The 26,452-nt window shown below is 43.5% G+C and overlaps 1 protein-coding gene across 2 annotated transcripts; it reads right to left on the reverse strand.

Annotated features, from left to right (window-relative positions):
* LOC112227149 (TSC22 domain family protein 2) lies at positions 1-26,452 on the reverse strand. Of its 2 annotated transcripts, XM_024392009.2 has the most exons (4): positions 23,950-26,452; positions 13,155-13,229; positions 2,391-2,442; positions 1-1,698 (listed from the first exon to the last, which is right to left on the reverse strand). In XM_024392009.2, the coding sequence occupies exons 1-4, from the start codon at positions 25,725-25,727 to the stop codon at positions 1,360-1,362; spliced, it is 2,244 nt and encodes a 747-aa protein (XP_024247777.1). In that variant the 5' UTR covers positions 25,728-26,452; the 3' UTR covers positions 1-1,359. The 2 variants fall into 2 exon arrangements, with proteins under 2 accessions (XP_024247777.1, XP_024247778.1); XM_024392010.2 differs by lacking the exon at positions 13,155-13,229 and having other exon boundaries at positions 23,950-26,450.

The raw sequence follows: 26,452 nt of genomic DNA on the forward strand, positions 1-26,452 counted from the left end.
GAATCTGAATATTGCATTTATTTAAATACATTAAATTTGCAATGTAACAAAACTATTGGCATATGAAATTCAAACACCATTTACATGAACAAAACAAGGCTCACTTCATTTTCTGTAGCTAGTGTACTTAACACTTGTTTGTATCGCTCTACCAAAACCCTAGCTCTTTGTCTCCATGTCTTTTTCCCCCCCATTTACATTGTTCACAGACTACTATCTTACAATAAGAGTGCTGAATAAAAATATGAGGTAAGAAAGTGGTTTGAAAATTACAGATCATGCAGAACATGCTAAACAGCAACAAAAACATTTTGTTGTGAAAGTGAGAAGAAAAAAAATATACAGAAGTGCACATTACAAAATAATAAATCGAATTACAGCTTTGCATCTTTGGTTACAAAGTAGGTATGAACGATTTCACAGCTTTTTTCCCCCCACCCCAAAAACACATGTACAAGAAGACACGAGTATGACAATAAACGTTCCATATTGGAGACAAAGAAACTAGCAATTGGATTGGAAGTTTGTTAAAAAAAAAAAGAAAAAAAATAGTCTACCGCAGATTCACGTTCAGATTTCCTGTCCGTAGACTTGGTGTTCACCTGTACAAACTTTGCTATGTTCTTAATACTTTACACTATACAAAATGTACATTCAAACTGGATCTTGACTGGTGCGGATAAACAATTCCATTGTAAAACTGCCTGTTTAGTGTTAGACGTATGTCAGTTTCTTTATTATTGCCTACATATTCAACTGGTTAATGTAATACACTGCCAATTGTGTACACAGACTATTTTAAACACTGATGACGACAAAAAAAAAGGCTATTTTTTTTTTTAAATCGTTTTTTTTGTGACATTGTTCCTTTCATGAAAATAGCAGCCCCGTAATAAATAAACATTAACCGTAGAACTTTAGACTGATGCATGGATTGGACTCATGTCGAAGAAGTAATGGCGGCGCGGCTCCGAAAATAGATCTCTCCCCCACTTCTTACTTACAACATGAAACAGCAAGGCTAAAAACACATCTCTTACAACAACAAAACATCTCTGGGACGCTCCGATTCATCCTCATGTGAGCTGCACAACTCCTTTGTAGCCGGGGGGAATCTGGTCCACAGCACTCAACCAGTCCAGGCTCCAGTATGGCGCCCCATAAGAAAAGCCCCCGTCTTTCTCTCGCAATGATTGCATTAACACTGGGAAAGCCAAACAGGCACAGAGGCACTGCCCTTGTGGTGGCCAAGCTGGTGGAGAACAAGACAATATAATTATTTTGTTGTTTCGTATGCTAATTTAGAATAATTGGAGGGTGCTTTTCTGCTTTTTTTTCTCCTGCTGGGGGGGATGCACTTCAAGCGGAGTTGCCGTTGGGCTGCGGTTGCAGCAAAGGCTGGCTGGCGTCAAGCTGGGGCTGGAGTTGCTGGGCCTGGAGCGGAGGATGCGTTTGAGGCTGGGCCTGGAGCTGAGGCTGGCCTTGGCCCACCCCTTGCTGGGGAGGCGTGCTGCAGGAGGAGTTTGTGGCGGCCGGCCGGATGGAGAGCTCAGACAGCTGGTCGCTGTTGGCCAGGGATTTCAGCACGGCGTTCTCCTGTTCCAGCATAGAGTTCCTCTCAAACAGCTCCTTGATCTGCTCCTTCAGCACCTCCACCTCCTCACGCACTGCATACATCAGATGGCTTTTCACTAAGTCCTGAAGGGAGAGAAAACAGGGGACATGCTATTAGTATTTAGCTCACTAACATCATCTGTGGGAGGAAAGAACAGAAGTTCCTATTAGCATTTAGCTTGCTAACATCCTCTGTGGAAGGGAAGAGCAGAACAAGTTATTAGCATTTAGCTCGCTAACATCCTCAGTGGGAGGAAAGAACAGAAGTTCCTATTAGCATTTAGCTTGCTAACATCCTCTGTGGGAGGAAAGAGCAGAACAAGCTATTAGGTCTTTAGCTCGCTAACAGCCAATGTGAGAATACAGGCTAGTTGTTTTCTGCTCTATGTACATTAACTGAACAAAGCAAACCCTGTAGGCACACGATGATTTCGCAAACAAAAATGGCCCAGAGCGGCAATGAAGTCAGCGATAAGTCAAATCAAATCAAATCAAATTGACCACAATTTATGCTTGTATTCGTCCTTGTCAGCAATTGGCTCAGACCAGGGAAACTAGTTGAAGTCTCTAGATGGCAAATTATTTTAATTACTTTAGTTTCAGTTAAGTACCAAGGAGGGACCTAAACCAGAAACCTAAAACATGACATGAGTTAATTTGTTACTTGCAATACAGTAGTTCCATTTCAACAATGAGATTTCAACAAGAGACCGTTTAAAACAAGAATGAAAGCAAATGATACCATAAAATTAATATGATTAAATAAAAACACTTACCATCGCCTGTTCAATTTTATTATCAATGGCAACAACACTGGCTCCAGAGGCACTGTAAAAGGAATAGAGGAGAATATTAGACAATCATAGGGTTATTGAACTAATTATTGATTACTTATCATACACTTTAAAAAAAGGTTTCTTTAACTTTTACCATTTCTGACACTAGAAACCTGAGAGATACCATGGGCCAGTTTATCATGAAAGTAAAGTGAAAAGTAGCCTAGTAGCCCAGCCTGGTCTCAGACTAAACGTAACATAGTAAATGTAAATCCGGGACACTGAAATTAATATGATATGTTACATAAAGAAAGATGGTTACTTAAAGCAAAAACTTAAATTAGGGAGGATGTATAACGCGAATGTCTAGCAACGCAAAGATTGTGAGTTTGACGCATCACGGACAACTTCAGCATTTTAAAAACTAACGTTTTAGCTACATTCAACTACTTAGCATGTTAACTAACCCTTCCCCTAACCCTTTAACCTAATTCCTAAACTTAATCCAAACCCCTAGCTAACGTTAGCCAGCTAGCTAGACTTCGTAACACACAATACGAATTGTAAATTCGTAACATATCATACGAAATGGGTGATGGATATCCACAAATTAATACATATCATATGAAACGCAACACATAATATTAAATGTAGTGTCTCAGATCTTTTATTTTACCTTTATTTAACTAGGCAAGTCAGTTAAGAACAAATTCTTATTTTCAACGACGGCCTAGGAACAGTGGGTTTTAACTGCCTTGTTCAGGGTCAGAACGACAGATTTCTACCTTGTCAGCTCGGGGATTTGAACTTGCAACCTTTCGGTTACTAACCCAACACCTTGCCGCCCTAGGCTACCCTGCAGCCCATTTAAAGTACAGAATAATACGAAATGCTCTGAGACCAGGTTGAGTAGTCATTCACTTTTCCATATTATTCCTCAAATATCCTAACTCTATCATACGTCGTAAGTGCAGTAAATTCAGTAAAGCATCGGTGACAATTATATTAAAAAGGTAGCCTATTAAGATATGAATGCCACGCTACTAGTACTACTAGCATGCTAAGCTACTAGCAGTGACCTAGACAACAGTTCAATGTAGGTCACAGCAAAGCCTACAGGAGAAAGGCCAGCCATATGGCCGCATTAACACTGCAATGCAACTTTTTGGACGACCGGACAAAATTCACATAGAAATGTGAGTTATATATTCTCATTGAAAGCAAGTCTTAGAAGCGATAGAGCTGGTCTATATGCGCTATTTTTATGCTTCCCATTTTTAAGTTTTGTTTTTGCATCTTTTCCTTTTGGTTTTGTACACCAGCTTCAAACAATAATTCTCTATACTACACTTGTTTTGACAAACTGAAATTAGGCTAACAATTTGAATTTTAGCAGCCAGGAAATGGCAGAGCGATTTCTTAATAGTGAATCTTTAAAAATGGAGACACGACTCACATTCCTAAACTGTGCGATCAAAATATATCACGAGATGAACGTGCAACGTAAAAGTTAGACAAAACTACACAACACATCTTGTGACACCTGTCCATCAGTTATGAGAACCAGAATGAAAATAAGTCTTGTGCCTCGATAATTGTGTGTGTGTGTGTGTGTGTGTGTGTGTGTATTGTTGTACTCTCATGGCTGAGGAAAATCTATAGGCATGAAAAAAATGTGCATTAAAAAACTAAACTAACATGCATTCATTCAACGACAAGTGTGAATTCTGCACCGTGACCTTTTTGGAAATGTAGTCTACATTTATCGAACGTGCGCACAAAACATTCCAAACATCCGACTGAAACCACATTTCCAACCTAATTTCGAAAATATAAAATAAAAAAACTCAGCGACAACTACAGACCCTGTCCGCATTAACGACACACTTAAAACAAACGCTCCACTATCGAAAACGGGCAACGGTGAAACTAAAGTATTGAGCAAAAGTTACCAGCGTCGTTCCCTGTAATGGACCAATGATCCGGAATAACTACGAAAACCGGGACAGCACGGTAGTTCGTAGGATAGTGTAGAGCATGGTTGAGAGAGTAGTCTTTCATATAACGTGATTGAGCGAAAGGACACTACTGGAGGGCGTAAGTATCACTAGGCTACACCTGGATAAATGTAACAAGAACCCGCACGCACACCACAAGAAGAAATGGGTTGACAAGTATGCGTTGGGGATACATTTCACTGCTCCCGCAGCCACCTTCACCTTGATGCACACGCAAGGAGAGAAGGGTACATATATCCAGTTATTTTAAAAATCAGGTCAATCATATAGAAACAAGTTGTTTTTTTATTAAAAACGAGTGTTACTACGCAACTAATCATACATCAAATGGCAATGGTGGTTTATGACTCAGGTCAACGGCATGTATCCAAGTGAGAATGACTCCACAAAACAGGGGAAGTGTTAAAATGGAATGGATCCGCAATCATCACCTTGCTTTGGAGTACCAGTAACATAAATGCCTATAGCTCGCATGCATTTTGGAGTAGGTTAGGCTGGCTATGCACAAGAATGCAGATTCAAATTAAGTTTAGTAAAAGGGGCACACCTCCCCACACCCCAAAAAAGGATGTGTGGTTTCATGAAATAAGACATTGATACTATATATCATATGAACCATACAGCCAACATTTGACAAACAGCATTAACTTTCAAAAGCTGTTCACATGCTGCGTCATGAAGGCTACACCTTTGAAAGACTATAAAATCTCCTTTATTATCTTAGCCAATTAAATCATCTGAAAGACGTGCAAGATATTTTTTTTATTAAATGCGCAGTATACACTCAGTGGCCAGTTTACTAGGTACAGCCATATCTAGTACCGGGTCGGACCCCCCCTTTGCCTCCAGAACAGCCTGAATTCGTCAGGGAATGGAATCAATGCTCAAATAGTGTCAAGGGACCTAAAGTGTGCCAGGAAAACATTCCCTACACCATTACACCAACGCCACCAGCCTGTACCGTTGACACCAGGCAGGATGGGCCATGGACTCATGCTGCTTACGCTAGATCCTGACTCTGCCATCAGCATGACAACAGGGACCGGGATTTGTTTTTCCACTCAAAATTGTCCAGTGTGGGTGATTCCACTACACCCACTTCTTGTTTCTAGTTGATAGGAGTGGCACCTGGTGTGGTCGTCTGCTGCAATAGTCCATCCGTGACAAGAACCGACGAGTTGTGCGTTCTGAGATATCGTTCTGCACACCACTGTTGTACTGCACCGTTATTTGTCTGTTTGTGGCCCACCTGTTAGCTGCACGATTCTTGCCATTCTCCTTCCACCTCATAAACGAGCTGTTTTCACCCACAGGACTGCCGCTGACTGGATGTTTTTTCTTTGTGTAACCATTCCCTGTAAACCCGAGACACTGTTGTGCGTGTTAACCCCAGGAGGCCGGTTCTGAGATACTGGAACAGCCTGGTACTGATGATCATACCACGCTCAAAGTCACTTAGGTCACTCGTTTTGCCCTCTAACGTTCAACCAAACAGTAACTGAATGCCTCGATGCCCGTCTGCCTGTTTATTTAGCAAACCATGGCCACGTGACTGTCTGTAGGATTTAAGCATTTGTGTGAACCGGGTGGTGTACCTAAAACTGCCCACAGTGTGTGTGTGTGTGTGTGTGTGTATGCAGTATTCACCACCAGATATGTGGTAGCCTTTATCAGCAAGGACTGATTGCATAGGTTGATATTCGGTGCCATTCTACAACGGTCATCACATTGTTGTGATCCACACTTTAGAAGGCTAGGAACCAGGTAAGACAGCTGCTGATTTTTTGACATCACAGGCTCTAATGAGCACACACACACACACAGAGCTTCCCTCAAAATGAGTGTTGGATGGCCCTGGAGCACAACACAAGACATTCTGTTCTTTCACCATCCAATTTAGTTGTCCAAGAAGGGCGGAAGTACAAGCAGATTAACATCAGCAGGCTTCTCCACAGAGGAATGCCCTCCTAGCTCTGCAGCCAGTCCAGTGACATCATTTGTACCACTAAATCTCCTCTTTGAGCTCGTTGACAAGAGGATGATGGGTAATGAAGACCGAATAAGACAAAACATGTCACATGCGTGGATGCAGTGGGCACACTCCCCCCAAAACCTCTAAAAAACAAAATGCCCACACACATACTATTAGAAAAAAAAGGTACAAATTCAGTCTGTGCTTGCCTGTTGCAGTGGAGCTAATAGAAACGTATTGACCGTATTTGTCCCTGCCCACCTGGTCCACCAGGCAGGCTAAAGCAAAACACATGCGAAGCCAGGCAGGTCCCCACTGTTAGGGAGTTGTTACGTAGGCCAAAAAAAAAACTTGAAGAAAGCAGGCAAAACACAAACTTCAATGTGTGTTTAATTGTTTAGTTCCAGGTGTACACACAGGCCTTCTATAAAAAAAAGTTTCCTGCAAGTTTATAAAAAAAAAAAAAAAAAGGTCTGACCAGACGGATCTCTTGCTCTGTAAAAGCACAGACCTCGCCGTGGGCCCCAAGTCCAAATATCTCCAGACTGGTCCCATGCCAGTGAGAGACCAAAAACTAAAATCAGTTGAAATTCTTAAATCAAATGAATGCAAACATGGACTGGCCTAATCATGTGACGTAGGCCTAAACCAAACACCGTTGTCGCCATGGTGTCACTGGTCCTTTGGCACAACATCGAAACAACCAGAATTAAACATGTCAGCTTAGCAGTTAAGAGCGCTTTGGCCAGTAACCAAAAGTTCGCTGGTTCGAATCCCCGAGCTGAGTAGGTGAAAAAAGTAAAAATTATCTGTCGATGTGGCCTTGAGCAAAGCACTTAACCCTAATTGCTCCCGAAAGTCGCTCTGGATAAAAGCGTCTGCCAAATGACTAATGTAAACATTGGGCTCTCTAGCTAGCGAGTGTACAGTATGTACACTGCCTAACTGGGTGTAAACGGGCAATACCAGCATTACGAATTTAGATGCTGGGACAGACTGAAGGAGAGTTTGTTTATTCATTTGCTCAGAAAGGAACAAACGTGACATAGCACAGGCCTGGGTTACAGGACAAAATAGAACAGTCATGTGGTTCTTCCAGGTTTGCTCAAGATGAACCTGGATAAAACCAGCCACTGGTGGTTGAGGGATGGTAGAGTCAATGTGACCACGACGAGGACAGTCTGTTCTGGCCATTAGACAGTGAATAGAAGATACTGCTATTCAGTGTAAAGGACTGAGGGATTGCCAAAGATAGCTAGTGCTGGATCAGCGCCCGTGGTGGAATTCAGCACCGATCAGAGCTGCCACAAACCAGCAGACCATAGATCAGTCTGGGCAGTGCCCTCTCAAATGAACCTACTTTAATACGGTACCTACCGTGTACCCTTTTTGACATTCTGGTGGGCCTATGCATCTATATAGAAAAAAACGAAACCAAAATCCTTCCATTGGCATAATTCTTGCAGTGCGACCACCCGAAACTCTGAAGGTCTTGAATTTGGCCCCAGTGGCAAAATGAGTTTGACACTCCTGGTATAATCTGAGAAGGTGGATAGAGTATCTATTGTGACACTAACAACAATATTTTTGTGATGCTTGCAGCCGTTTATGGTTGGATGTGGAACAGTCACAGCTTTCTTCAAAAGCATCTCGTCCATCCAATGATTTAACAAAATCAGCTGGTTTGAATTAAGCTGGTGTTGAATCATGAAGGGTTGGTTACACACTGCTACATAGGCCAAAAAAAATAACAGAACTAGTTACCAAAGCCCATGGCAGCTTTGAGTGTCTGAAAGGAAAACAAATCAATTAGAGAGAAAAAAAAAAGTCCAAGAAGCAAAATTACACTTAGAAGTGGTGATGTTTTTGTTGTAAGGCAAAACAAATGTGGCCGGGTGATGTTACAAGTTCGCCCAAACCTGTTCTGACAGTTTAAGCCAATAGTTTCTAGTTAAGCCACATAGGCCTTCCACTTTGTTCGAGACACAGACTTCGAACATGTACCGTCGGTGGTATAAAGCTACTTCTCCGGCTCTGCGTGGGTAAAGGTGTCAATTCACCTCTGTTCGTCAGAGCCCACAGGGGCAAAAGGGTTGGGTTGAGATCAAACAAAAAGCCGCTGGGGGAAAAAAGGGTTCTTATCGCCCATCTTACGCAACTCTGTAAAGTTGACCTTTTTCAAGCACCGGACAGAGCTTAATGGAGCTCAAATTGGAGTTTGGTGTTCCGAGCAGAACGACCGAGACGGCTCAAACCTCAAGGCTTCAAGAGAAGGTATTAAGTGTATTAAGTATCTAAGACGTATTACCCACCGAAGAGTGGACAGTTATGAAGCGCTCTGACATTGATGAAGACTGAGTGGGAACCTGGAATAGTTGTCATACCTTGCCCCTGGCCACTGTTGCCTCAGTGTCACTAGGATCAGTAACTTTGGAGCTTCAGTGACGGAGAGAAGCCCAGTTGGGGCCTTTGGCTCAGCTTGGCTTACGATAAAACCAGTGCGAAGCTCAAAAGGCAAGGCCAGTCCACATGTTCAGGACCTGCAGGTTGACTTGACTACCTTGACACCTTTGAGAGTACATACCTGCTACTAGCATGAAAGGCTTTTCAAAACCATGTGTGACTGGAAGCAGACTCCTTTCATAACTAGAAAAAAAATGAACAAATACACCAGTCTGGAGAATTGGCAATGGGGCATCCATCCATAGTACTCTTTACAGTAAACATTAGGAGGAAACGATGAAGCATGATGTTGAGACATCGGAAACAAATCTCTATGGAATCATGTTGACAGGACACACAATCTGTTTCAAAATTAGGTTGAATAACTTACATTTTTTAAAATAATATTTGCCACATGCTTTGTAAAAACAGGTGTGAAATAACAGCTAAACGCTTACTTATGGGCCCTTCCCAAAAATGCAAAGAAAGAAAAGAGAAATAATAGAAAAGTAAAACACGTAATAAAAATAATAGATAGACAATGAGTAATGATAACAAGGAGTACCAGTACAGAGTATTGATAGCTTGGCTATACACAAGGAGTACCAGTACAGAGTATTGATAGCTTGGCTATATACAAGGAGTACCAGTACAGAGTATTGATAGCTTGGCTATATACAAGGAGTACCAGTACAGAGTATTGATAGCTTGGCTATATACAAGGAGTACCAGTACAGAGTATTGATAGCTTGGCTATATACAAGGAGTACCAGTACAGAGTATTGATAGCTTGGCTATATACAAGGAGTACCAGTACAGAGTATTGATAGCTTGGCTATATACAAGGAGTACCAGTACAGAGTATTGATAGCTTGGCTATATACAAGGAGTATGCAGTAACAGTAAAGTCTCCAAACAATCACAGCACAACTGAAATCCACATGTACTCGTCCAGGCGGATGCAGTACATGTTACTGCAGCGTCCCGGTTAAAAAGCACTCAGTCAGCCAGCCAATCAATGCTTTAGTACTAGTGTGGCGCAGGCACACAGCATTGTGGGAGGTCAGGTGTTTGAAATGACTGCATATGTATGTGTGCAGTTCTCCTCAGCTGTTTTAACGATGTGCATTCATTTCCTTTCTGGTGCTGCCCTCTCCTCAGATATGGTTTCATGTACAGCGCCTTCAGAAACTATTCACACCCTTTGACTTTTTCCACATTTTGTTGGGTTTCAGCCTGAATTTAAAATCCATTCAATATATTTTGTCACTGATCTACACACAAGACGCCATAATATCAGAGGGATTCATGTTTTTCAAAATATTCACAAATTAATAAAACCACGAAAACCTGAAATGTCTTGAGTCAACAAGTATTCAACCTCTTATGGCAAGCCTAAATAAGTTCAGGAGTAATAATTTGCTTAAAAAGTCACATAATAAGTTGCATGGACAGTGTTTTACCCCACACATACAATGATCTATAATGTCCCTCAGTCAAGCAGTGAATTTCAAACAGATTCAACCACAATGACCAGAGGTTTAACAATGACTCGCAATGGGCACCTATTGAAGGTGCCCATTGGGCACCTATAGATGGGCAATGGGCACCTATAGAAGCACACATTGAATATCCCTTTGAGCATGAAGTTCTTAATTACACTTTGGATGGTGTATCAATACACCCACAGTCTCTACAAAGATACAGGTGTCCTTCCTAACTCAGTTGACAGAGGAAACAGAGTTTAATGACTGATATGAGAAAACCGTCTGTATCAACATTGTAGTTACTCCACAAAACTAACCTACTTGACAGAGTCAAAAGGGACACCTGTACAGAATAAAAATACACATCCTGTTTTCAACAAGGCACTAAAGTAATACTGCAAAAATGTTGGCAAAGCAATTAACTTTTTGTCCTGAATACAAAGTGTTATATTTGGGGCAGATTCAATACATCACTGAGTACCACTCATCATATTTTCAAGCATAGTGGAAGCTGCAGCATGTTATGGGTATGTAATCATTAAGGACTAGGGAGTTTTTTAGGATAAAAAGAAACTGACGTGAGCTTGGCAAAAGCAAAATCCTAGAGGAAAACCTGGTTCAGTCTGCTTTCCACCAGACACTGGGAGATGAATTCATCTTTCAGCAGGACAAAAACATAAAACACAAGGCCAAATCTACACAGGAGTTGCTTACCAAGAAGTCAGTGGATGTGGCAGAGTTACAATTGACTTAAATCTGCTTGAAAATCTATGGCAAAGACCTGAAAATTGTTGTTTAGAAAAAGGATTTTGAACTTGCAACCTTCCGGTTACTAGTCCAACGCTCTAACCACTAGGCTACCCTAAAGGACTTCATATTATGACTGAAAAGTACCTTCCTTTCTAGCACCACTCGGTCCAGTGTCATACTGACCAGTGTCATACTGACCAGTGTACAGTTGTGGCCAAAAGTTGAGAGAATGACATTCATTTCCAAGTTTGCTGCTTCAGAGTCTTTAGATATTTGTCAGATGTTACTATGGAATACTGAAGTGTAATTACAAGCATTTCATAAGTGTCAAAGGCTTTTATTGAAAATTACATGAAGTTGATGCAAAGAGTCAATATTTGCAGTGTTGACCCTTCTTTTTCAAGACCTCTGCAATCCGCCCTGGCATGCTGTCAATTAACTTCTGTGCCACATCCTGACTGATGGCAGCCCATTCTTGCATAATCAATGCTTGGAGTTTGTCAGAATGTGGATTTTTGTTTGTCCATCCACCTCTTGAGGATTGACCACAAGTTCTCAATGGGATTAAGGTCTGGGGAGTTTCCTGGCAATGGACACAAAATATCAATGTTTTGTTCCCCGAGCCACTTAGTTATCACTTTTGCCATATGGCAAGGTGCTCCATCATGCTGGAAAAGGCATTGTTCGTCACCAAACTGTTCCTGGATGGTTGGGAGAAGTTGCTCTTGGAGGATGTGTTGGTATCATTCTTTATTCATGGCTGTGTTGTTAGGCAAAATTGTGAGTGCGCCCACTCCCTTGGCTGAGAAGCAACCCCACACATGAATGGTCTCAGGATGCTATACTGTTGGCATGACACAGGACTGATGGTAGCGCTCACCTTGTCTTCTCCGGACAGGCTTTTTTCCAGATGCCCCAAACAATCGGAAAGGGGATTCAGAGAAAATGACCTCAGCAGTTCAATCCCTGTACCTTTGGCAGAATATCAGTCAGTCCCTGATGTTTTTCCTGGAGAGAAGTGGCTTCTTTGCTGCCCTTCTTGACACCAGGCCATCCTCCAAAAGTCTTCGCCTCACTGTGCGTGCAGATGCACTCCCACCTGCCTGCTGCCATTCCTGAGCAACTCTACTGGTGGTGCCCTGATCCCGCAGCTGAATCAACTTTAGGAGGCAGTCCTGGTGCTTGCTGGACTTTCTTGGGCGCCCTGAAGCCTTCTTCACAACAATTGAACCGCTCTCCTTGAAGTTCTTGATGATCTGATAAAATGGTTGATTTAGGTGCAATCTTACTGGCAGCAATATCCTTGCCTGAAGCCCTTTTGTGCAAAGCAATGATGACGGCACGTGTTTCCTTGCAGGTAACCATGATTGACAGAGGAAGAACAATGATTCCAAGCACCACCCTCCTTTTGAAGCTTCCAGTCTGTTATTCAAACTCAATCAGAGTGATCTCCAGCCATGTCAGCTGGTTCTTTTGTGGCAGGGCTGAAATGCAGTGGAAATGTTTTTTTGAGATTCAGTTCATTTGCATGGCAAAGAGGGACTTTGCAATTAATTGCAATTCATCTGATCACTCTTCATAAGATTCTGGAGTATATGCAAATTGCCATCATACAAACTGAGGCAGCAGACTTTGAAAATGTATATTTGTGTCATTCTCAAAACCTTTGGCCATGACTAAGTCAGTTGAGGTTCAGGGAACAACGGTTTGTTTATGCACTTTAGTAGGCCTTAGTGTTACTGAGGCAGGTTGCCTGACACTTAAGAGCGTTGGGCCAGTAACTCAAAAGGTCGCTGGTTCGAATTCCTGGGCCGACTAGGTGAAAAATCTATTTATTTGCCCTTGAGCAAGGCACTTGCTCTGATTGATCCTGTAAGTCGCTCTGGATAGGAGTGTCTGCTAAATGACTAAAACGTAAATGTACTGATGTAGGCCTATTGGCTGAGTGTGAGAGGTTTGGCTGGCCAACATTCCCACTGCCATGCGGTTTCCATCCATGCACATCCACAAAGGAAAGCTCACTGTTACTGAGCTGCTATGCACTGCACCATAAACACACACAGGAAGGCCTGTCCCATCCAGTCCAGTACAGTACCTATCACTGTGGGCCTTAGAGTCCTGCAGCCTGCTGCCAGACTGGAAGGCCCGGTAGAACACCATGGAGGGGGTCCTGTGTCAACCAAAGTCAAAAGAAAACAGGAGAGAAAAGGAGAGGGGATGAATCAGAGAATACAGGAGAAAACGAGAAACCAGTCTCGTATTGTTAAATTTACTTAAAATCAGAAGAACAACCTGTGTGCATGGTTAACTAGATAGGACAGAGGCTGTGCCTGAAGGTGTTTCAGTGAATCAGCTGTCACAAGTTCAAGATGAGCACACAGTACGTAATTCACAAATATTCAAATAAAATTTGCTAAAGGGGGGGGGGGTTCAAGTGCCCGTTGAGAAAACAATACATGTACATCTAACCCCACACTCTTAAAAATATTTATAATGCAGCACAGGCAACTGAGGCAAAAACTGTAAAATGGCTTAAGTGTTGAGTTCTGCAGAGAAGGAAAGGAGTTATTTTGCCAACCACTGTGTTGATAGGGGGCGAGCTCAAATGGATACCATTCCCTCCCATGTCCCGACTATGGGGCCCTGGAGGCCACAAGCACACCATGTTCCATGAGGACGGAGAAATGCCCCCCCCCCCTCAAAGCCCCATGTCCATAAACTGAACTACACGTGTGCATCCCCCCCCTCCCCGCCGTACAGCATGTGTGTGCATATCTGAACATTGAGCCAAGGCTCTTTTCCTAGAAATCTCTGGCACAAACTCTCTTTGTCACACAACACTTTTGGAGCTCCACCTTCACGTTTTGTCTCGCTTCATACAAAACCCAACATACATAAACTCATGCAGTACTAATAGTGTTGAGCAATTAGTGCTTTTTGAGGTCTGTTCGGTTAAAAAAAAATTATATAGTTTTTGATTAAAAAAATGAAGTGTTCCACAAAAGGCACTAGGCAGGCGGGTTCAATGCTGTAACATAATAAAACAAGGATTACAAATCTCATGTTGGTAGCGTCTGTTCATTACTGCTCATCATTTAACATGACTAATGGAATATTTCAGTTTTATTTGATGACTTTATTATTATTATTTCATTCCAAGTCATCATCTCATCTCTATAGAGCTGCTGCCTATGCGATCTGACAAAAAAAAAAGATATATATTTTAGTAGTTCTTCAAAGTAAATAAGTCGTTATTTTATGACTGCTGAATAGCAACTATTCATAAACTTGTCTCGTGTATTTTCAGGTAGAGATACCGCAAAGCAACTGCTCTCTATCCCTTTCCATCAAGCATTCTTCTGTCTCTTTTTCCCCTCCGTGTCTGCCCCACATTCACCTAGAACAGCAGGCGGATAAGAAAAACACCCAGACCGGACAAGTAGGTGAGCAATGGATTATGGTCATTGTAATTTATTACCACAGTTTAGTGCAGAAAACATGTAGAATATTGGCCTGTTGGAAACTACAACAGGTCAGCTTGATCAGATTTAACTCTAGAGAAAACTGCGCAATGTCGCATTAAGCTGACAGAAAAATAAATGTAATTCAAATAATTTAACCGATGCCGCTCAATTAGCTGTTTACACACACTCATGTAAAAAGGACATTACATCACCGGTCAAGCTGAGGAGAGAGAGTTGCTGCAGGTCGTTTGTGGGCTCGGCTGGGCTTAGATTAGTGTTGGGCAATATCCAGACTGGCATACCTTCATACTGTTCCTGTACACACAAAACACATTTAGGCAGCAGGGATCTTGATCCAGGAGGGGATTGATTGTCTCTGCCGGAACCAAGAAGATTGATCTTGCATTAGCCACATAGCTAGCAAGTTAGCAAACCAAATGCATAGCTGGAGTCCTGAGCTGGAGATAATTTATTTGGTACATCTTAGATAGTTAACTTAAGCAGTGGCATAGCATTTGCTAGCAGCATACCACCCTGCATCCCACTGCTGGCTTGCTTCTGAAGCTAAGCAGTGTTGGTCCTGGTCAGTCCTTGGATGGGAGACCAGATGCTACTGGAAGGGGTGTTGGAGGGCCAGTAGGAGACTCCCCTTCTTCTGGCCTAAAATATATATATACCCCAATTCCCCAGGGCAGTGATAAGGGACGTTGCCCTGTGTAGGGTGCAGTCTTTCGGATGGGATGTTAAATGGGTGTCCTGACTCTGTGGTCACTAAAGATCCCTTGGCACTTTTCATAAGAGTAGGGGTGTTAACCCTGGTGTCCTGGATAAATTCCCAATCCGGCCCGCATTCCATCAAGGACACATCATCCCCAGCTTACAATTGGCTCATTCATCCCCCCTGTAACTTTTCCCCAGGTCGTTGCTGTAAATGAGAATATGTTCAGTCAACTTACCTGGTAAAAGCATGCAAGGCTTTTTTGTTGTTGTTGACAATATTGAAAATCATACCGTCAGTAAACTACCCCAATATACCGCCCAAAGCCTAGATCACATGATTCTAGAACACCATCGTCAATGTAACAGATGAACTGGAGCGGTTATCCTCTCCTGTTTTCAAGTTGTAAATCTCCCGACTCTGAAAGGACACCTTAGCCCAATTATGACTGGTTGTATAACCTTCTCCTAAACTAACAGACCTCAACCCCTAAAGCAACATGCCCATCAGCACATGATTGAGGTAGCCTAGATAACAGCCATATCAAGGTAAGCTGTTGATTCCTAGGCCTGAATTGGTTGAAAAACTACTAGTAAACTTTGCTACAACATGACTGATAGTTGAACGTAGAGGTCGACAAAATATGATTTTTCAACGCCTATACCGATACCGATTATTGGAGGACCAAAAAAGCCGATACCGATTAAATCGGACAATTTAAAAAACTAATTGTAATAATGACAATTACAACAATAAATACTGAATGAACACTTATTTTAACTTAATATAATAAAGCAATAAAATCAATTTAGCCTCAATTAAATAATGAAACATGTTCAATTTGGTTTAAATAATGCAAAAACAAAGTGTTGGAGACGAAAGTAAAAGTGCAATATGTGCTATGTAAGAATGCTAACGTTTCAGTTCCTTGCTCAGAACATATGAAAGCTGGTGGTTCCTTTTAACATGGGTCTTCAATATTCCCAGGTAAGAAGTTTTAGGTTGTAGTTATTATAGGACTATTTCCCTCTATACCATTTGTATTTCATTAACCTTTGACTATTGGATGTTCTTATAGGCACTTTAGTATTGCCAGTTTAACAGCTTCCGTCCCTCTCCTCGCTCCTCCCTGGGCTCGAACCAGCAACACAACGACAACAGCCACCATCGAAGCAGCGTTACCCATGCAGAGCAAGGGGAACAACTACTAGAAGGCTCAGAGCGAGTGACGTTTGAAACGCTATTAGCGCGCGCTAACTAGCTAGCCATTTCACTTTGGTTACACCAGCTTCATCTCGGGAGTTGATAGGCTTGAAGTCATAAACAGCGGAATGCTTGACGCACAATGAAGAGTTGCTGGCAAAACGCACTAAAGTGCTGTTTGAATGAATGTTTACACGCCTGCTTCTGCCTACCACCGCTCAGTCAGATACTTGTATGCTCAGTCAGATTATATGCAACGCAGGACACGTGTGTAGTTAATTAACTAGTGATTATGATTGATTGTTTTTTTATAAGATAAGTTTAATGCTAGCTAGTAACTTACTTTGGCTTACTGCATTCGAGTAACAGGCAGTCTCCTTGTGGAGTGCAACGAGAGAGAGGCAGGTCGTTATTGTGTTGGGCTAGTTAACTGTAAGGTTGCAAGATTGGATCCCCTGAGCTGACAAGGTGAAAATCTGTCGTTAACCCACCGTTCCTAGGCCATCATTGAAAATAAAAATGTGTTCTTGACTGACTTGCCTAGTCAAATTTTAAAAAATTTGCCTTTAACAAAAAAAAAAACTTTTTACAACAAAAAAAAGAAAAAAAAAAGAATTGGGCGCCCAAAAATACCGATTTCCGATTGTTATGAAAACTTGAAATTGGCCCTAATTCAAAATGGGCCATTCCGATTAATCGGTCTACCTCTAGTTGAAAGGTGTCTAACCTCACTCAATTACAGCCCTCAAGCAAAACTAATGACCCAGAACAACCGGTTCAACAAAAATAACATTTTCAGGCATTCTTTTCCATTGATGTCAACCGTTGGCTGCGTTCACCCCTGCACACACAGAACCGCCTTGGGTGAGCCTGGTGGCTGGTTGGTTTGCTTGCAGGGTGTTGGACCTCGGAGCAACCTCACTAATTCACTCAGCATGTGAAAAGCCATAGGGACTTTGAAGGGGAGGGAATCAATTCAGTTACATAAATCTGGATATTATTTTTTGACAGTATCGCAATATTTTTGCACTAGTCGGCTGTACTGCCACCAAAACTCCAGTATTTTTCCATCTATAGCTTGTTCTCTATCCAATTTTGAAAATGGTGAGCCAAGATATTTTTAGCAATTTTATTTCCATGACTGATCAAAACAGTCAAATTTCTCTTGTTCCTCTGCAGCAGACATGGTGAGCAATATGTTAGGAACACTGAATCTTAAAACACATAGAATTGTGACAATTGCAGTACATATCGTATCGGCACCTAAGTATGGCGATATCGTATCGCGAGGTCCCGAGCAATTCCCAGCCCTAGAAAGGAGCAATCTCTCCTGGTGTTCATGAGGCCATCTGTCTCATCTATCAGAGCCTGGGCAGAACTAGGTCAAGACTATTTAGATTCCAGCGCTCTGTTAGAGTCCCCCTGCAGCACAGGTTTAATTCAGTGGGGTGTTGGGGAGTAAGAGAACGGGGCTCAATGCCCACTCTGTAAATTCATAAATATGGCCACACTTCTGGGAATGTTCCTCTGTACTGTAGGCCCTTAAATCAGGAAGCAGGGGTGATGGAAAACAAAACTATGGAGAGAGTCAAGGAAACTGACTTTCGTGGAACTGTGGTTTCTTGGACTCACTGTATGTCCTATAGGCCATGTCGTGTTTTCCCCATACTCTTGTAAGGATGTGGATAGGCTAGGCAGAAAAGTTACAGATATGAAGTTTGTGACATTGCTTTAACCTACCTGGACAATCAGCGCTTTCAGAGTTACACAGATAAGAAAGTGGAGCAAAGGAAAGGCCTCTTGACTATTCAAACATACATCACTTAAAACCCCACTCACCTAAATACTGTGCATAAATAATATCCTCTGCTTTAGCCCTTTGTGACGTACAGTACATCTATTAAATCAGGGGGCTGAGGAGCATTCCTTTCTGAAGCGCCTTTCTTTCTGAAGCTAGGGCTGACGTGCCTTTCTCTGTAAACAATGGCGGGAATCGGTACCTGGGGCAGAAGTGATCAAATCAAAATCAAATCAAATGTATTTATATAGCCCTTCGTACATCAGCTGATATCTCAAAGTGCTGTATGACTGAGAAGGGAACCTAAATACGACAATGGAGAGACCGGCAGAGTGGGTCCGCAGGGAACAATGGAGAGACCGGCAGAGTGGGTCCGCAGGGAACAATGCACCTTTTTTTAGAATAGCAATAAAATGTTTTAAAAAAGGCAGCGGGACTTGAGAGGCTGATGAGTGCAAAGATTACCATTGGTAGGCTAATTCCGTTCACCCATTTTAGCCAAAAGGGCCTGCTGAATGGTATGAAAGTGAAGAACATGGGGCTGGATGCAGGCTAATGTCTTCAGGTACATTGTAAATGAGTAGCAGAGGCTGCAGGCGAGTCAGGACACAGTGATCAGTGGTGGTCCAGGCCCCTCAGGATACAACTGGACACCCTGGGGTTAAAGGCCAAGTGCCACTCGTTATCACACACCCTGACATGAAATACATATACTTCCCCTAACAGATGATTCTACTCAAAACTTTTAAAAGTTCATCCCCCATTCTCTACCCACATTCCACACACACTCAAACCCAAGCCACAAACCTCCTTGTCCACACACACACCCCTCCCCCAGACTCACCTCCTTGTCAACCCCCCCTCCCGACACCCTCCTTGTCCACACACTGGCTCATTTCAGTGTCAATCACACCTTGTCTCCTAGTGGGCTGCTGAGTCAAGTTGCACAGCTCAGCTAACTTAGACCTAAAACACATTCCATCCACCAGGTGATTTACAGAGACTGACTGACACCATAAGGTCAATTTGGCTACAATTGTTGTTAAACTGTTGTTGTAAGCAAATAGCCTCAGTTCATTATACAAGTATATCTAGTTAAACATCTTCCCCTAAAATGTCTGTTACTCTGACAACACCGCATAAAGCTGCAAAATGTTCTGCAACAAGTTTTTCGACCATCAGGCATACATTAAACGTCTAACACGGAACCCAAACCGGCTGCGCGCCTGCGCCATCGTGCATAAATGTATTTTGTCTCCCCACACCAAACGCATTCACGACACGCAGGTTAAAATATCAAAACAAACTCTGAAACAATTATATTAATTTGGGGACAGGTCGAAAAGAATGAAACATTTATGGCAATTTAGCTAGCTAGCTTGCACTTGCTAGCTAATTTGTCCTTTTTAGCTAGCTTGTTGTTGCTAGCTAATTTGTCCTGGGATATAAACATTGAGTTGTTATTTTACCTCAAATGCACAAGGTCCTCCACTCCGCCAATTAATCCACACATAAAACAGTCAACCGAATCATTTCTAGTCATCTCTACTCCTTCCAGGCTTTTTCTTCGACTTTATATTGCGATTGGCAACTTTCATAAATTAGGTGCATTACCGCCACTGACCTCGTTCGGCTTTCAGTCACCAACGTGGGTATAACCAATGAGGAGATGGCACGTGGGTACCTGCTTCTATAAACCAATGAGGAGATGGGAGAGGCAGGACTTGCAGCGCGATCTGCGTCAGAAATAGAACCGAATCCTATTTTGGCAACGCAGACGCTCGTTGACACGCGCGAGCAGTGTGGATGCAATAATTGAATAACAGATTTCTAAATTTATTTTGCAACGCACGCGACACGAGCGGTGCAGTCAGCCTGTCAATCTGAAATAAAAAAAGTAGATAAATCGGGGGAGAGCAGCTTAAATCGGCCATCTTCAGGCTATCTATGGCTGAGGGGAGGGGGGTGAGATTTGAGGCAAGACAAAGCTAAGCTCTACAGTAATCACTTGCAGGAAGAACTGGCAGGGGGGGATACCTACTTAACGAATGATGCAACAGTTGACAAAAAAAAATAATACATTCCCGAACTTGCCATTACAATAACAGTTTAATGCTGAGGGAAGGGGACCCATGTCCCATTACAAATTCTAAAACATATGTGGGCAGAATGTGCAACACAGATCAGATAATGACTTAGTCTCATTACAATTACAGTAACAGTTGCAGTCACAGCAACAAATTAGAAACCCAATATTACCAACATATTTGATGGTGTTTGATTTCTATTGTGAGAATGGGGAAACAAACTTACAACTGGTTAGTTGGACCTAAATGTTATAGCCCTGATGTAAACAAGGAAGATGGGCCTAGTACATAGCCCACATGCCTATCCTACACACCAATCTGGAAACATTATTATAGAATAGGACTCCACGGAGCTCCACTCACTCTGCGCCGGCTTCCTAGAGATATTGGGAATACCTCAGTCACCTCTAAACAGAAATGTCATTCAACACTTAACTGATGTGCAACAACTTCCAGTTTGCCTTGCCCCTCTATGCCTGTCAGTCAGTCAAGGGGCCTGGCACTAGACACTGCAACATGGGATGTTCCCCGCTGGCAAAAAAGACACTAGAGTGGTAATGCACAGAACAGAAAAGCATTTCCTCTGGAAAAATGTGAAGCACGGAGCCTAAAAAGGTCACAGGGACTATTTTTGCAGCCTATATTCGAGTCAGGTAATTGTTTCCGTAAGGCACTCGTAACTTGAATATTTATCTGGCATAGAACACACAACAAGCCGACAAGGTAAATAGATCAACTATTCTACTACGGGGTTGTCAGATTTTCCTATTTTATTACTCGTTTCGTTTACAGAGGTAAAATACATGTGGACTGTTACAGCATCTTCAACGTGCGCCCCAGCAGAAATATGGTTTTCCATGTTCCATATTTTTGGGCCGTGGTGAAAATTGTTTTGCCGAGACACAGCGCCACAGCTATACGACTGCATTGGAAGCACTGAAATAGATGCAAAGTTACAGCCAAGTCTCGCCAGCCAGGGCCACAGAGTGGTTTTGGTTGAGGCACTGCAGTTTCATACACCACTTAGCTCCTGACAAGGGACGGTGGATGACTGACAACGAGCTTTTGAATTAAGTTTCAGACAGAGAGTGAAAAAAGTATGTATGGCAGAAGAACATGACAACTAGTAGCGATTTCTGGTTCTGCATTGCCGTTTTTAAACACAGCAACTTAGGAATGGCAAAACTGTGTAACTTACATGTTCAAACACACAACTAAAAATCTATTTTTCAAAAGGCCAAAAAGGCAAGTTAAGCTCATGAATCAACAAAGAGCAGAACCAGAGCTTTCAAAATAAAAAAAAACATGTGCTGCAAAAACACACAAAACTATTTTTTGAAAAAGCCAGTAAGGCAAGTTGGGCTCGTAAATCAACAAAAAGGGTCAAACGATTGTAGGTATCTAGGACATGTGACCGAAAACAAAATGCCTGTGCTGCTGCATATATACTGCCTAGTCTAGGCTATATTTCAGTCTATAAAACCGGTATATGGAAACCACCAAGAGATTTGAGGCACTTCACGGTTTCCTCTAATGCTTGCCGACCCCGACGAGCACTCAACTCAGGAACTGAAAGTTTTAGCATATGAACAGGAAGTGTGAGTGACACCTCTCACCCCTAACAACCCCCACAACCCTAACCCCCTCAACCCTAACCCCCTCAACCCTAACCCCCTCAACCCTAACCCCTCAACCCTAACCCCTCAAAAAAAAAAAGCAGATGATCACATCCTAAATTGAAGTCTAGTTCCTAAACTGTATACACTAAATGTACTATTTTCAATCAAAGGTCACCATCTGTAAAGCTCCTATGCCAGACTGTAGTCAATACTTCAATATATCTGTTTGCAGGCCTATCTAAAAAAAAAAAAAAAAAAAAAAAACTTGACTCCTGTATCAAATGTTTACACATCATACAGCCTAACAGTCCCTGGGCAATCCACTTGGCTAGACTTAACCCCAAAAAAAAAAAACCACCCAACAGCACTGCACCATCTCCTGGCCCATCCTCTCAGAACCTTTTCCTAAGTGGGGTGTACTAGCTAAGTGAATGGAAATTCTGATAGCATGAAATGTGGCAAAACACCAGCTCCAGCCTGCACCACACTTCAACGAGGAAGCCTTTTTCTAGGTCAGGAGCTAACATAAAAAGAAAAAAAAAAGGAAAAGGTCAAGCACACAGGAGGACTAAGACAAAAGGAATATCTGGCCTCCAGTGTAGAAGGTGGCTGGCTATAAGCTTATTTTGCAAGTTTGTTACAGAGGCCATCAACTTAGAAATTGCCTTAAAGGCAGAGTGCAGTCAAAAACATGACTTCCTGTGATGTGCGTGTACTGTGAAATAGTGAAAATTATGTTTTTTTTTTGGGGGGGACACCTGAAATATCTGCCTTTTTTGGAAGAACAGGAGTTTTGGCTGGCCTGGTGACATCATCAGGCGATAAAGTGGTTAACAGACCAATAACAAAGAGTTCCAAACCTCTGCCAATAACAGCCACTTTTCAGTTTTCCCCACCCCACTCCGACAGTCCTAGCAAAACTCTTGCTTGAGAAATTGCTCTTTGCTAAGAAGCTATTTTTGTTTATTTTTGACCACGTCAACATAATAAAATCATACTAAAGGTACTTAATCGACACCCAGAAATGATTTGATATTGAAATAAAAATGTATGCATTGGACCTTTAACGTGTGATGGCAACAGAATTAGGATAGCTGGAGATTAGCCTGGGTCAAGTCAGCAACATTGTATTTAGACTAACAACTGAAAACAGAATACATCAAAGCAACACGAGTACACACACTTCTGTACACCAGTAAGGAGTTAGTAATGTATGCTCATTGCAGGGGGTTTACTTGGGCTACACTCCAGCTCCCTTTCGAGAGTCTACCTACTGAGAAACATATTTCCTGCCTGTGTGCCCCTCCGCTCCCATGTATAGCTATGCTACATCCCAAATGGCACCCTAGTCCCTACATAGTGCTCTACTTTTGAACTGAGCCCTGGAAGAAAACCCTGTTTGTCTGTCCAGCCACGCCAACCAAACCACTGATGACAAGACGTCATCGTGACAAGAGGAAAGAAATGGGAGGTCTCCAGAACGCACCCGCTGCTCTCTCCTCTTCTCCAGTCCATCTACATGTCCAGGGAGCTGGCTGACTGGATGCTACATGCAGCCATGAGTTCAAACACAGACCCTCCCCCTTGAGAACACACACACACACACTTATGCCCCCCCCCTCACTTCATAAAACCACTCCACAGCTGCAATGTTTTTCCACACTGCTATAAAAGCCTGCCAATTCAAATCAATCTTTATTTGTCAAATGCTCCAAATACAACAAGTGCAGACCTTACAGTGAAATGCTTACTTACAAGCCCTTAATTGTACTGCTTAAAAGAGAGAAACAGTGCCAAAATGGTTTAAACCTCAACATATGAGATTGAGCTATTGTTTCGCAATACCTATTATTAGCTAGGCCTCAGTCATGCGTCTGAATGGCCCTGCCCCTAAGAGTCTCCAGTATGTGGCCCGACAGCATTTAGTTGACTTTCTAGCCAGGTTATTCCCTTCCATATGATAAATGGTGAAGTGTGACAGGGTGAAAGGTGGTGGCTTACCTGTCCTCGTCCCCGTCTATGGCTATTCCAAACAGGCTGTTCACAGAGGGGTTGTTGGCCAGCTGCAGGCTCTCAGGGATCTTCATCAGGTTTTTCTCAGAGAAGGCGGGAGGCTGGCCCTCCTCCACATGGCTGAACCCAGCCGCCGGGAGGCCCTGCGCCCCCCTGCCATCGCGGGCCTGTTGCCCGGGCAACAAGGAGGCAGTCAGGTTTGGCATGGCGGTGGGGGCTAATGTGGTGGCGCTGGAGGCACTGGGCACAATGGTGGGCACGTTTTGGGTGCCGGGGGGCGAAGGGTGGAGGCCGACGGGTTGACGAATACCCGTGGGGGCATACTGACCTACAAGCTGTTGCAGAGTAGAGCTTCCGCCCAGTCCCATGGATGACCCAACACCTCCCACACCTCCACCCATCAGGCCTGAAGCTGGCTGACTGACAGGTAAAGAACCTCCTCCCCCCACTGCTGCCATCTCCCCTACCTGCCCCAGCATCGGAACCCCGGTGGCGGAAGTCATGACCAGTGACGGGCCCTGACCCACAGTCTGTCCCACATAGAGGGTCTGGCCGGCTGAGGCCACTGCCTGCATGCCAGGCTGGTTCTGTTGGTAGTAGTCTGCCTGGTTCTGGGGCAGGCCTGGGGGCTGGTTGGGCAGGTGCTGTCCCAGTGGAAGCTGCTGTAGCATGGCCTGCTGCTGGGGAGGGTAAGCCAGCGTCTGGGTCTGGGCTGCAGTGGTCATGCTTGGGGATTTCTGTATGTGAATGCCACTTTGAGGAAGACCGTTGAGCCCCACAGGAAAGAGGTTCTGGTTGGCAGCAGGTTGGATAGTACTCAGCGTTGGCTGCTGACCTGGGAGAGCCATGAGGTTGTTGGTGGGGAAAGTGTTGTGTGTGGCTGTTCCAGGTTGCCCCATGTTGTAGTTTTGGTGGTGAGGCTGCTGCTGCTGTTGCAGTGTGTCCATTGGGTGAACGTGCAAGGCATTAAGAGCAGCAGCATCCACTATGGAGTCTAGGCCCTGACCAGAGTGAGTCGACGGTGCAACCACCGTACCACCAGTCAACCCCAGTCCGCTGTCCCTGTCAGCACTGGGGTCAAACGCATTGGCATGTCTAATGTTATCCGTAGTCCTGTTAACCACAGTGTTACCCTCTGAGTCTTTCTCATAGAACTCTGTGCAAGTCCATCGGCCCTTTCTGAAGGGCTCTCCGGTACCATGGTCAAGTTTGATGACCCTGAAACGTGAACTGCAACTTGCTGTCGATGACATAACAGAAGTAGGGGTTAAACTAGTCACTACTGGCTGGGATGTGCTCACTGACACTGTTGTAGCCCCCCAACTGGCCACTGGGGCAGGCTGTGGCATGAGCCCGGACTGAGCAATAGGGAGGCCGCTTGACGAACCACTTCCCAGTGTTTGCTGGCTAACATGAGGCGAGCCTGCCACTCCTGCCTTTCGAATAGCAAAACCTTCATTTGGAGGCCCCGACATTGCAGGCATCTGCCCAACTTTAGGTACACTACGCGGTGGGACCATAACGCCAGGTGCCTCTTGCTCCCCTACATGGTTTAGGGTTTCCTCAGACGAACTTCGATCACATACCTCCGGCTCGAAGTCAGCCCGGGACACGTCGAATATTTCCGACGACACGTCTTCAGTCCGTGATTCGTCTGGGTCGTCCAGGCTCTCCGTGTCGTCCGTGGCACTGCTAGCCGCCACCTGAGCCTGTGTCACACTTGTGATCTGAAAACAGCTTTTCTTTTTAGCCGGCATTTTAGACATTTTGAGAGCCTGCGTTCACAACTCCCGTCTAAATGTCTCGCGTTAAAAGCAAGTGAGTTAGCTAATATCAGCTGACAACTGGCTATCTGAAACAGCGAATTTGCATCGATGGAAGTTTTTTTAAACTATTATCAAGAGGAGTATGAGTCATCCTTGTTCCTTCCTCCTCTCGTCTCCTGTTGCATTTTACGAGTTCATAACATTGAAGACCAACCCTTCCACGTCCAGCGTTTTGCCAATAGAAGTAGTAATTCGATAACTGATCCAAAGCTTTGATCCGTCCGTACCGGCCTGTTCAGTAAAGTAATGTCCGGACCCCGTAGTTGTCAGATGGCGGCTGTCGCAGATAGAGATGCCCAGCTGCGGCAGCTACTTTAGACTGTGAAGCGGGCCCGTACCTCTCCACTCAACTAGCTAGCTGGCTACAACAACACTCTCTTTACGTTGGGACAAGTATGTAAGACATCTCTCGGAACAAGTCACCTCTCCCCTCTTGACTTACGAACTTAAAACGATTCAATACTAACACTCGTTTCAAAGGTATATGTAACCCATTTCCAAGAATAAATAGTCTCTAGTTCACACTTCAGGGAACTGAAATTCCGAACAGCGGCTACCTCCCTCATTCTTGTCAAGATGGCTAGCTAGCCTAGGCTAGTTATGTACAACCGCACTGCATCGTGGGTAACATACGCAACAATATTTACGTACATGATTATCGAGAA

The sequence above is a fragment of the Oncorhynchus tshawytscha genome, linkage group LG28 (assembly GCF_018296145.1).
Source record: "Oncorhynchus tshawytscha isolate Ot180627B linkage group LG28, Otsh_v2.0, whole genome shotgun sequence".
NCBI classification, from domain to species: domain Eukaryota; kingdom Metazoa; phylum Chordata; class Actinopteri; order Salmoniformes; family Salmonidae; genus Oncorhynchus; species Oncorhynchus tshawytscha.

Coding starts and splice junctions, on each gene's coding strand:
- LOC112227149 (XM_024392009.2), bottom strand. CDS start 25,727: ATGTCTAAAATGCCGGCTAAAAAGAAAAGCTGTTTTCAGATCACAAGT. Junction 13,230..23,949: donor ATAGACGGGGACGAGGACAG/GTAAGCCACCAC, acceptor TGGTTGACACAG/GACCCCCTCCATGGTGTTCT. Junction 1,699..2,390: donor ATAAAATTGAACAGGCGATG/GTAAGTGTTTTT, acceptor CTCTCCCTTCAG/GACTTAGTGAAAAGCCATCT.